Source organism: Triticum dicoccoides, chromosome 7B (genome assembly GCF_002162155.2).
Source record: "Triticum dicoccoides isolate Atlit2015 ecotype Zavitan chromosome 7B, WEW_v2.0, whole genome shotgun sequence".
Taxonomy (NCBI): domain Eukaryota; kingdom Viridiplantae; phylum Streptophyta; class Magnoliopsida; order Poales; family Poaceae; genus Triticum; species Triticum dicoccoides.
The window spans coordinates 674,350,364-674,362,864 of NC_041393.1; the positions used below are offsets into that span (position 1 = coordinate 674,350,364).

General features: G+C 50.4%; 1 protein-coding gene across 1 annotated transcript; it reads left to right on the forward strand.

Moving 5' to 3' along the window:
- The first annotated feature begins 2,048 nt into the window (after positions 1 to 2,048).
- LOC119336024 (serine/threonine-protein kinase STY13-like) lies at positions 2,049 to 4,641 on the forward strand. The gene is made up of 3 exons (XM_037608065.1): positions 2,049 to 2,227; positions 2,747 to 3,756; positions 3,837 to 4,641. The coding sequence occupies exons 2-3, from the start codon at positions 2,819 to 2,821 to the stop codon at positions 4,174 to 4,176; spliced, it is 1,278 nt and encodes a 425-aa protein (XP_037463962.1). The 5' UTR covers positions 2,049 to 2,227; positions 2,747 to 2,818; the 3' UTR covers positions 4,177 to 4,641.
- The last annotated feature ends 7,860 nt before the right edge of the window (positions 4,642 to 12,501 follow it).

Consider the following 12,501-nt stretch of genomic DNA (forward strand, 5'->3'; position numbering starts at 1 on the left):
AACCGCTTTTTCATCATTTTGAAAGAGTCGTGAAAGTGAAAAGGGACACTGATATAAATTCAGAGTACGAGTGTAGGAAGAGCCAACCTGGAATCAAAATCCCCACACCAATGTTGCAACAAGTGAGTAGTCTGAATTAAACATGCTAATTCGGCTCCCTGCTGCGCAATACTCTTGCTATATTTGAAGCTTTTCAAACCGAATATGGGAGGTCAATGGCAGCATGTGCTGATATACTACCCGAAGACAATGAATTCATGGTTAAGATTGAAAGGCTTGTTGATGGGTAATATGCAACATTTGAAGAAGAATACAAAGTTGTTGGAGACAATCACCAACAAACGACTTCATGTAGTTGGGCGCGGTTGGAGAGAGTAGGAATTTTGTGTGCTCATGCTTTGAAAGTTCTTGATTTAATAATATCAAGTTGTTTTCCTGATGGGATGTCAAGCCCTGACTTCTCTCCGTAACGTTAGAGGATCCGGCTCCCTCTGACAGGGGCAAGAGCGCTAGACGCTGGTCTCTACTGACGCGCGATTGGCAAGACTTGCTTTTTTGTTTGAGCATTGGCAGGCCTTGATTAACGCGCTGGTGTCACAGCGAGCCGGGCCGTCGATGGTGTCACAGGCCCGACTGCTTGGCCCAGGAACAATGGAGGTGTCAGGTATATGACGAAGTGTCGTTCATATTCAGAGGCTATCTATTTCTTCAGACATCGCTTCATGAATTGGACCACCACCCTCAGCTCTGCATTGTCTGGATGTTGCTCAATGGCCGAGATCTTATCCCTACTGTTTACCATCCACTAGTCGTTATTACTGTTACCTTCACTTACTTGTCTGGGTTAATTTCTGCCTATATAAAAATCGGGTTGTGGCTAGGTTGCGTTTTATATAAGCTTTTCATTCCCCATTTCTGCCGAAAGGCTAGAACATAGATAGATGCAATTAACTACTATAATCGACGACCCTCTTGATTTCGATTGGATCTGACAAATTTGTAACCAGAGCTGACGTTGCTTGGCGGCGATGTTCGATTCGATGGTTCCCCTTCGTGGAAAGGTAAAATCACACCCGAACCCCACCCTCTTTTCGGCGGCGGTGACACTTGACCCGTGGTGGCGTTGGCCGCGGTGGCCGGGTCGCGATGGCGTTGGTGGAGACGACCGGGGTTCATGGCGGTGCTGGTGGCAACGATTATTCGGGTGCTGATCAGCAGGAAGGATCTGTGCAACATCGGCGGCGGCATGATCTGAACGGAGGGTCTGATTACCGGGACACCGGCAGCGAAATTTTTTATTAGGAAAGGAAGGTATGGCCTGTTGCTAGTAAATTACCTTGCATGTTTCAAGATGTTTGTCATGTAACTTGTAAAGTTTTGGTATTGTGATCCCTCGACGACACCCCACATCTACTTGCGCCTCTTGTCATGATGGTCCTTGTGTTTGCTAGCTAGGTTGTGCCTTCTTCTGGGCGTCTATATTTCTTTTTCTCATCTTTACCCCGGTTATCTGTACGGTTTTCAGCCCGATTTCCCTCATAAATGGGTCAACTTGTTCAGTTTTTCAACCCGGTTTCTCTTGTAAACAGGATCAATTTTTTCTTTTAAGGCCTTGTACAATGGGAGGTGCTTAGGGAGATGTTTAGTAAAATAAATCGAGTTTTTCTTAAGCACCGATGCTTATTTCTACAGGACAAACGCTTAATTAAGCGTCTACCTTCTACAAATAAGCACCGGTGCTTAGAGAAAAACTAATTACATTATGGGATGAAGGGAGTATTTCCCTAAGCACCTACCCAAGCACCTTGCATTGTACATGGCCTAATGAGATCAAATTCAGATGGCGAGCTCTCCCCCGGTGACTGTGAAAAAAATTAAACTGCAGCAGGCTTTCCATTTTTGCGTGCCGTCGACGGGCCCCGGCCCAGGAGCAGAGGGCCGGGCCAAGGTGGGCCGTGGATATCTCACATTATCCTCGCTCGCACCGAGAGAAGACGGTGAAAAAAGAAAGAAAAGAAAAAGGGAGAGCGAGGCCGACGGGGAATCCATCCCACAGTGAGCTGTTCTTCTCTCTTTCTCCCCTCCACTCCCGACTTCCTCCCCTTCCGAGTCGTCGCCTCGCAGTCAGGCAGGCACAGCACGCCAATCCGCCCCCGGATTCCCCCCGCCGTCCGGCCGCCGCCGCCGCTCCCCCCCTCCTCCGTCCGCCGCCCCGCTCCCCGCCGAGGTACGTCCGCCGCGCCCAGTCCGCCCAATTTCACCGCCCGCTGCGCTAGGGTTGCGCTTACTATTTCCTTCTTCTCCGCCGCCGTCGCTCCGTCCATCCATCCGTTGGACGGCCGGCGAGAGAGGCTGGCCTAGCTTTTGGGGCCCGGTCGCCGCCCCCGCCTGCTTGATTTTGGAGGCGATTGGTGGCCTCGGCAGGGGGGAGGGCCGAATTAGCATGTTTGTGAGAGGCCCCCTGCTTTTAACCTCCGAGGGTTAGTTTTGGTTGGTTTAGGTGGGGAATGCGTAGGCAGGAGAGCTTCAGTGCTGCGTCTTGTATCCTTGGTGAAGCTCAATTTGGTCTGTGTCAACATAGGTTAATTTTGCTGCTGCTGCTGGATGGATGGATTTTGGGGCCTGCTATCCATACTCCACAGCCGTGCAATGGGGCAAATTTACCCTGTGTTGTAGTATATGTTAGGTTATATGTGCTGCGCATCTCGATGGACAGTCATATACTCTGTCCTGGTTATATATGCAGGGACCATTTTATTCCTGGACAACAGATCATTTTCAGAAGCTTTGCCATTGGTGTGTGTTGCATCTTTGAAAGATGATTGAGGGGGCAAGGTTCCACAATATGCTGGGCGGCGCTGGCATCGGCGGCGGCAGAGGGAAGCTGGAGAACGAGAGGAACGGCTTCTACGACATGCCGTATTACCACAAGGTCGGGGAGAGCTCCCACATGTCGGTGGACAGCGCGGACAACATGAACTCGATGAGCTATGTCGGCGGCTCGGTCGCCATGTCGGTGGACAACAGCAGCGTGGCCTCCAACGAGTCCCGCACCGTCATGCTCAACCACCCAGGCCTCCGTGATGTCCCCACACCAAACTATTCGGTTTGCAACAGTGTCATCTACCCCAACAAGGCTGCCGCGTCTGTTCTCAAGGAGGATGCTCTGGCTCGGGTTTTGATGGACCCGACTCATCCAACAGAGATACTCACTAACTATGAGGCGTGGACCATTGATCTGGGGAAGCTGGACATGGGGGCTCCTTTTGCTCAGGGGGCCTTTGGGAAGCTGTATCGGGGAACATACAACGGGGAAGATGTTGCCATTAAGCTGCTGGAGAAGCCTGAGAATGACCTAGAGAGAGCACAGTTGATGGAACAGCAGTTTGTGCAAGAAGTTATGATGCTTTCCACGTTGAGGCACCCAAATATCGTAAGGTTCATCGGGGCATGCAGGAAGTCGATTGTTTGGTGTATCATTACTGAATATGCAAAAGGTGGCTCTGTCAGGCAGTTCCTTGCCCGAAGGCAGACCAAGTCTGTGCCCCTGAGATTGGCAGTGAAACAGGCGCTTGATGTTGCCAGAGGAATGGCATATGTGCATGCCCTGGGATTTATTCACAGGGATCTGAAGTCAGATAACCTTCTAATTTCAGCAGACAAATCCATCAAGATTGCAGACTTTGGAGTTGCTCGAATCGAGGTAAAAACCGAGGGAATGACTCCAGAGACAGGAACCTACCGTTGGATGGCGCCGTAAGTCAATTGCAACCACTACCGTTGTTTTTATTTGTGCAAATATATCTCCAATATGCTGATGTCTTTTGTGCTTACAGGGAGATGATCCAGCACAGGCCTTATGATCATAAGGTCGACGTGTATAGCTTTGGGATTGTGCTGTGGGAGCTCATGACCGGCATGCTCCCCTTCACAAACATGACAGCGGTTCAGGCAGCTTTTGCTGTGGTGAACAAGAACGCTCGTCCTGCGATCCCACAAGATTGCCTGCCCGCTCTAAGCCATATCATGACCCGTTGCTGGGATGCAAACCCTGAAGTCCGCCCATCATTCAACGAGGTTGTGACCATGCTCGAGGCTGCTGAGACGGACGTTGTCAGCAATGTCCGTAAGGCACGGTTCCGCTGCTGCATCTCCGAGCCCATGACCACCGACTGAGACTAGTGCCAGGATACAGAGTACCAGAAAATGAAAAATGGGAAGAAGAACGAGGATGGGAAAGGAGGCGACGCAATCTCGATGTACAGACCACACTGATACATCTGGGCGTTGCGTGTGCCTGCCTATCCGGAGGTCTGATGGCTGCCCTGGGCTAAGCTAGGTTCTTCATTGCTGCTTTCTACTATCTTGTCTTAGTTGCATGGGTTGGAGTGATTGTTTGCCAAGTATGGATGATGCTACCTTGTATGTTTTCTGTTTTCTTGGAAGGATGCTATCTGGTATGTTAACAAGGAGCTATGGTATGGTATGTGTTCTCCGCAAGCGAAGAGCTATCTTTGTCTTGTGCTGATAGCGGCTGCATATTCTGAGGTTCCTTCTAGCTGTTGTGTAAATCTGTGTCCCATTGCCTGAATCTTCGGCCTTGCTAGTGGTCACTACCTCCTGGTTTTGTTGATTTGAGAATTGTGATGACTGTGTGTGCTGCCATTCTTTTCACCTCCGAATGCGGTTCATATTGTTCTCATCAGATTCTTCTTCTTTCCGGATCAATTATCGTCTATGTCAAAAAATCTGTTATTGCCTATATCAAAATTCAAGATAACAGTGTTCTTTTTGGATCAATTATTGTCTACATCAAAATTTAAAATGAACATTTTGGATCAATTGCTGTCTATATCAAAATTCGAAATAAACCTTTTCTTTTTTGCAACCAATCCAAAATAAACTCTGTTCACCGGTGTTGGCCTCTCTCTCTGATCTCCGTTACAGATCGGAGTTGGGTCCCCGTCCTAGTCGGACGCGGTGTTGCTCCTCCGCTTTTATATAGGGAAGGAAGAGTTCGCGCCAAGCAATTTACGTTTCTTGTTTCTGCACAAAGCACGCAGAGAAGGGGGTTCGACACCCGCACGATGGCGGTGGTGGCGTGCCCGTTCCCCGAGACGACCCGCGGCCTGCTCTCCAAGCCCTTCTACGCGTCGGTCGCCGGTGACAGGCTCTTCGTCATGGCCTACCGGCACGTGGAGGAGCTCGGCCCGCAGCCGCCGCACGACGACGACCGGCCCCCGCCCGCCTGGTCCTGGTCCGGGGTCGACGACGCGGTCCCGCCCTTCTGCCCCCAGTACGTCACCTGCCAGGCGCGGCACCCGGACGGGCGCACCGTGTTCGCGTCGGTCGCGGGGTGGCGGCCCGGCGGCGCGCAGATCCGACAGCAGAGCACCTACTCGTTCGACGCCGACCGCCCGCGGGTTCCGCTACCACGGCGAGTGGCTGCTGCCGTTCCGCGGGGAGGCGCACTACGACGGCGAGCTGGACGCGTGGGTCGGGCTCGCCGACGAGGCGGCGCCTGGGCACGTCGCGTCGTGCGACGTGCCGTCGAGGCGGGCCGAGCCCGCCGGCGAGGCCAGCGAGGGGCCGGACTGCAAGGTCAGCGAGGAGAGGCTGTTCGACTTCGACTTCGAGTCGGCGGGGCACCTCGGGGCCACGCTGGTGTACATGGGAGGAGGCAGCAGGTACTGCCTGGTTGAGTGCTGCGCGCAGAGCGGTGACGACGACGACGACCCGCGCTGCCGCCGCCGGGTGGTGCGGATGACCACCTTCGCTCTCAAGTACGGCAAGAAGGGGGAGCTCCGGATCGTCGGCCGTGGGGGGAGCGCATCCATGCCGTACACGGTGGCTCATGACATGATCAATCCGCCGACACAGAGTCCTACCGCGTTCTGGATGTAAATGTGATGGCTACTTCATCTGTATCGAAATGATTGAAGTTTTAAGTTTGTCTAAGTCAAACTTGTTTAAGTTTAACCAGTTTTTTTTATAAAAAATCTGCTACTATCATAACACCAAATATACGTATAGAGAGGAGCCATCGCGCGCGGCCCCTTTCCTCGATCCCCTCCCTCCCGATTTCCTCCCTCTCCTCGCTGTCGCGGAGCTCTGCTGGGCAAAGCTCAGGCGGGGGATGATGGCGGCGGCCGGGCCTTCCTCCACCGCAACTTCTGGATGCTGTTGCGGTGGAGATCCGCGCGGGTGTCCTGGACGTGTGCGGCATCCGGCGTAAGCAGCGCAGCGGTGAGGGCCCCTCCATTGTCGACGGCTCGCCTAGGCAGGGTAGCGGTTCCGGGGTGGTGCGGCTCTGGTCGTGCATTTTGCCCAGTAGCAGACGTCACCCGTTGGTTTGCTTGATGACGGAGGAGGTCGATTTGGTGGTTCAGCTGGGGATGGGCGCGGATTTGCCAGTGAAAGCTTGGTTCAGCCTCAACTAGAACCGTCAACGGCGACGCCCGCGAGCGTTGTTTCCTTGTTGGAGGCGTTGTGGGGCGATTTGCGTTTCCTGTATGACCCGGAGGAAACCACAGATTCAGACTTTTTCCGGATCGGATGATGGTGAGGTTCCTGCACCGTCACCTCCATGGGGGCATCATCTTTGGGGTTGTACATAAGTTGGAGGGACAAGTGTTCGGATAGGTGGCTGGGCGCAGGTCTTCGTATGCTTCTCGTGCGATGACCAAGGTGAAGTGGTGTGCCATCTACAGTATCAACGACGACGTCTTGGCGGCAAGGTGCAACGGGGTCTCGGCGCTGCATACTGTTTGATGGGCGCGCGCAGGAGGCTGGCGGTGTCCGACGTCGTGGTGGCGTCGATGACAGAAGGGTCTGACAAGATCAATTTATTGACTGCTCCTAAAGATGGGACTGCAGAAGATGACAGTGACGGATTCTACAGCTTGCGCATGTGGTGCGCGCTGAGGGTCTAACCGGTTGGTGTTCCTGGCTAGCCGGCCGGCTTGGTGAGGCCACCGGATTTTTTGATGTGCATGGCACGAGGTCAGGGCATAATATTAATCTTGTAGCTAGGTTGGGCGACAGTTTTCGTTAGAAAGATGGTTTTGGGTTTATCTACATATTTATTTTATAAGGCCTTGTTTAATAATTTAATAAAAATGAATGCGTGCATCGCTTGATGCGGAGACCCGGGGTAATCCTCCTTTTTGAAAAAAAACATATAATAGTATAGAAATATATGTTAAAGAGGATTACAAGAGACCAAAATGGTGTTCCAGAATTTCAATTATTTTGGAACGGATGTTGCACTTGTGTGGTGGTCGTCCTGTACAAATGGCTAGGGATGTAATAGCAACTTCAACAGTTTCCTATCTTTAAAATAATCGCTGTTTAGGAAAAGTTGAGGCAAAAATATGTCTCCAACCATTCCCGTAAACTGTCTTTATATTTAGAGGATCTCGTAAAAGAAACATTTTCCTTTAGGCTTACGGAAAGATTTTTTTCTTTTTGAAAAGGAGGATGACCTCGATCTCTGCATCTGGGGAATGCATACGGCCATTTTATTGATTATTCTTGAGGACCTTATAAAGTATAACAACAATATGCCTCAATCCGCCATCTTGGCAGCATCCGCCGCTACTCCTATCCAAATGATGAAGGGGTGCAAGCTGGGCCACATACCCATACCTGTTACCTAAGCCTAACATCTAAAGTCGGAGGCCCCGACCGAGCCATCTGCCGGGTCCGGGGCTCAAACCGGTCTGACGCACTCATATATGTCGTCGCCGCCATCTTCCACTGGTCCATCTTGAGAGCAGACTGAGGTAACAACCTTGGCAGGTGAAGGAGTCCTGGATTAGGGGGTATCCGGACAGCCGGACTATATACTTTGGCCGGACTGATGGACCGTGAAGATACAAGACTCAAGACTTCGTCCTGTGTCCGGATGGGACTCTCCTTTGCGTGGAAGACAAGCTTGGCGATCCGGATATTAGATTTCCTTCTTTGTAACCGACTCTGTGTAAACCCTAGCCCCCTCCGGTGTCTATATAAACCGGAGGGTTTGGTCCGTATAGGGACAATTATAATCATCATAGGCTAGCTTCTAGGGTTTAGCCTCTACGATCTCGTGGTAGATCAACTCTTGTAATACTCATATCATCAAGATCAATCAAGCAGGAAGTAGGGTTTTACCTCTATCGAGAGGGCCCAAACCTGGGTAAAACATCGTGTCCCTTGCCTCCTGTTACCATTAGCCTTAGACGCACAGATTGAGACCCCCTACCCGAGATCCTCCGGTTTTGACACCGACATTAGTGCTTTCATTGAGAGTTCCTCTGTGTCGTCGCTGCAAGGCTCGATGGCCCGTCTCGTTGTCAAGGACAACGTCACCTCGGGGGGAGCACTGGCGGTAGGCCAAACTCTCCGACTGGGCGGCTTCGTCATGGCCGCTCGATCGGCTTCAGTGCCAACGATGACCTCTCGGGTCATCAAAAACGGCCTCCACGTCAATTCGGAATTTGCCGAATAGATGGATCCAATGGAGCTCTCCTCCCTCAATGAGCTTTTTGATTGCATCACCGCTTTGGGAGTCGCTACAGACTATGATTGGATTGGGCTTAAACTCGACCAAAGGGATATTAAATCCCCACCGGTCACCCACGAGATAGCGGTAGTGGAAGAGCCACACATGGATTACCCCTCTATATTGAGGACGAACTATGTCCGGATTGCCGAGCTCTCTGAGTCGGATACCCGTTCGCGGGAGGACATGACCGAGGCTCCGGACTTAGAATCGGGCAATGGGCCGGAAAAATCAGGTAGCACCCCGGAGCCCGAGCTGTCAAGCCCGGAAGCTCCTCTGCCCCGGGGCGTTAGATCGGATCAGAAACTAGATTTAACTACGCCCACCCTCCCAGACTTAAGCCGTCTCTCCCATATCAGACAAGATCCCCAAGAGACAGTACATCGCTACTGGGCCAGGTTCCTCCTTGTGATAAACAAGGTCAAGGACTGTCGTGAGGAGGACGCAATCTCACTTTTCTGCAAAAATTGCACGAGCAAAGGGATCCTTAATGCAATAAGTTGCCGTGACATAGTACACTTGCCGACTTAGCAGCCATAGTATAGAAGTACTATGCGATGGAAAGTGCCTGGAAAACCCAAACAGACTTTTGGGACAATCCGGCTCTCACTAAACCCTTCCTCCGAACTAAAAGGGCAAACTCTCGTAAGTTACCCGATCCAATTCCCAAAAAACCAATACCCACCCCAGGGTGTGGAACCGTATTGGAAGAATGGCTCAATGGGCCATGCAAAATTCATAGCACACCGGACACTACGCCAACACATAGCCTTAGAGCATGCTGGATACTCCGGCAGGTAGCAAAAAGCAGCGAGGATCTTCTTGTAAGCCATAAAGCAGAACAACATCTCGCCGAAGACAACAATGCGGTACTTATAGTCTTTGAGGCTCTCACCTCAAATAATAGGCGCAAGCGAGCCCATCGAGATTTCACTGAAATCCGCCACGTGGCAAAAATAAATCCGTGGAACGACACTGCTATAACTTTCAGCGCTAGTGACGAACCCCAATTCCAGACAGTCCGGGCACCAGCCGCTTTGGTCCTTAGCCCAATCGTGGACGGCTTTCGACTCACTAAAGTACTCATGGACGGCGGAAGCGGATTAAACTTGATCTATGAAGAAACACTCAACAAGATGGAAATTGATAAAATCCGCATTGAGCAAAGAGGCACAACCTTCAGGGGAATCATCCCTAGCCGGGAGGCACGGTGTGCGGGAAAAATCACACTCGATGTGGTATTCGGCACCCCGGAGAATTACAGGTCCGAAGAAATCACATTCCAAGTGGCTTGTTTCAGCAGCGGATACCACACCCTTTTAGGGCGGGACGCATTCACAAGCTTTCAAGCTATACCCCATTACGGGTACATGAAGCTTAAAATTCCCGGACCCAATGGAATCATCACTAGCTAGTGATCCGGATGTTGCACTCCGCACCGAAAATAAAACTGCAGCACTAGCCCTGGAAGCATTATCCGAAGCCCTAGCGACCGAAGAACTAACAACGCTGCACGCCATAGTGGACAGAGACGACGTGATACTCGACAAACGACCCAAGTCCACATCATTTAAACCCGCAGACAAGATAGTCAAATTCCAGGTCCATCCAACGGACCCCATGAAGACAACTTCCATTGGGACACAGTTGAGCCCCACAATGGACGCCGCACTATGAGACTTCCTATGCGAGAATTGGGACATTCGCTTGACATCCTTCGAACATGCCGGGCATCCCACGCAGGCTGGCCGAACACAGCCTCAATATACTGAAAGGATACAAGCCAGTCAAACAAACTCTTAGGCGTTTCTCAGAGCCTAAACGGCAAGCCATGGGAGAAGAGCTAGCCAAGCTATTTGAGGCCGGATTCATCAGAGATATCAAGCATCTAGATTGGCTGGCAAATCTGGTAATGGTACCAAAGAAGGACAAATCCTGGCGCCTATGCGTCGATTTCAAAGACCTCAACAAGGCTTGCCCCAAGGATCCCTTTCCCCTCCCTCGCATCGACCAAATCATCGACTCCATCGTAGGACACGATTCACTATGTTTCCTCGACGCATACTCCAGATACCATCAAATAAAGATGGCAGAGTCCGACCAGGCCGCAACGGCCTTCATAACGCCATATGGTCCTTTCTGCTTCAACACTATGCCTTTCGGGCTTAAAAATGCCGGCGCAACCTATCAACGCATGATTCAAACATGCCCGGAGAAGCAAATCGGCAAAACCGTGGAGGCATATGTGGACGACGTGGTCATAAAAACAAGACACGTCGAAACCTTGATAGATGACTTGAGGCTTACGTTCGATAACCTCCAAACATATGACATCAAGCTAAACCCGGAAAAATGTGTTTTCGGCGTACCCTCCGGGAAGTTGCTCGGCTCCATTGTTTCCAATAGAGGAATTGAAGCAAATCCGGCAAAAATCCGAGCTCTGTCACAGTTGGCTATCCCAACAGACCTCAAGCATATCTAGAAACTAGCTGAACGCGTGGCTGCCTTAAGCCGCTTTATCTCCCGATTAGGAGAAAAGGCACTACCCCTTTACCGCCTTCTTTGACACCCTGAACACTTTGTGTGGACGGATGCAGCCGCGGCCGGACTGGACGAAATAAAGACCTTATTGGCCAGTAATCTAGTCCTGACAGCGCCAAATATTGGCGAACCTATGCTATTGTACATAGCTGCACAACATCAAGTTGTAAGCGCAATACTCGTCGTCGAACGAGAAGCAGACGGATACAAATTCCCGCTCCAAAAGCCGGTATATTACGTGTCCACGGTCCTCACCCCATGAAAATCCCGATACCCACACTCCCAAAAATAGCATACGCGGTCTTCATGGCATTCCGGAAGCTACGACACTACTTCCAGGAGTGTTCAATTACGGTGACCTCCGAAGTACCACTCAACGACATAATAAACAACCGCGACGCTACGGGACGGATTGCTAAATGGGCCATCGAGCTCCTTCCATTCGACATAACTTACAAACCAAGGTGGGCCATTAAGTCGCAAGTATTGGCCGACTTCGTCGCCGAATGGATATAAGCCTGCTACGTCTTGAGCTTGCGTTGGTTTTCCTCAAAGAGGAGAGGGTGATGCAGCAAAGTGTAGCGTAAGTATTTCCCTCAGTTTTGAGAACAAAGGTATCAATCCAGTAGGAGGCTCCTCAAAAGTCCCACGCACCTACACAAACAAGCTGAGAACTCTCAACCAACGCAATAAAGGGGTTGTCAATCCCTTCACGACAACTTGCGAAAGTGAGATCTAATAAAGATAGTATGATAAGATAAATATATTCTTGGTATTTTATAAGATAGATGCAAAAAGTAAAGATGCAAATAAAAGTAGATTGAAAGCAAAGATGATAAGAGATAGACCCGGGGGCCATAGGTTTCACTAGAGGCTTCTCTCAAGATAGCATAAGTATTACGGTGGGTGAACAAATTACTATCGAGCAATTGATAGAAAAGTGCATAGTTATGAGATTATCTAGGCATGATCATGTATATAGGCATCACGTCCATAACAAGTAGACCGACTCCTGCCTGCATCTACTACTATTACTCCACACATCGACCGCTATCTAGCATGCATCTAGAGTATTAAGTTCATAAGAACAGAGTAACGCATTAAGCAAGATGACATGATGTAGAGGGATAAACTCATGCAATATAATATAAACCCCATCTTGTTATCCTCGATGGCAACAATACAATACGTGTCTTGCAACCATTTCTGTCACTGGGTAAGAACACCGCAAGATTGAACCCAAAGCTAAGCACTTCTCCCATGGCAAGAAGAACCAATCTAGTAGGCCAAACCAAACTGATAATTCGAAGAGACTTGCAAAGATAACTCAATCATACATAAAAGAATTCAGAGAAGATTCAAATATTATTCATAGATAAATTTGATCATAAACCCACAATTCATCGGATCTCGAC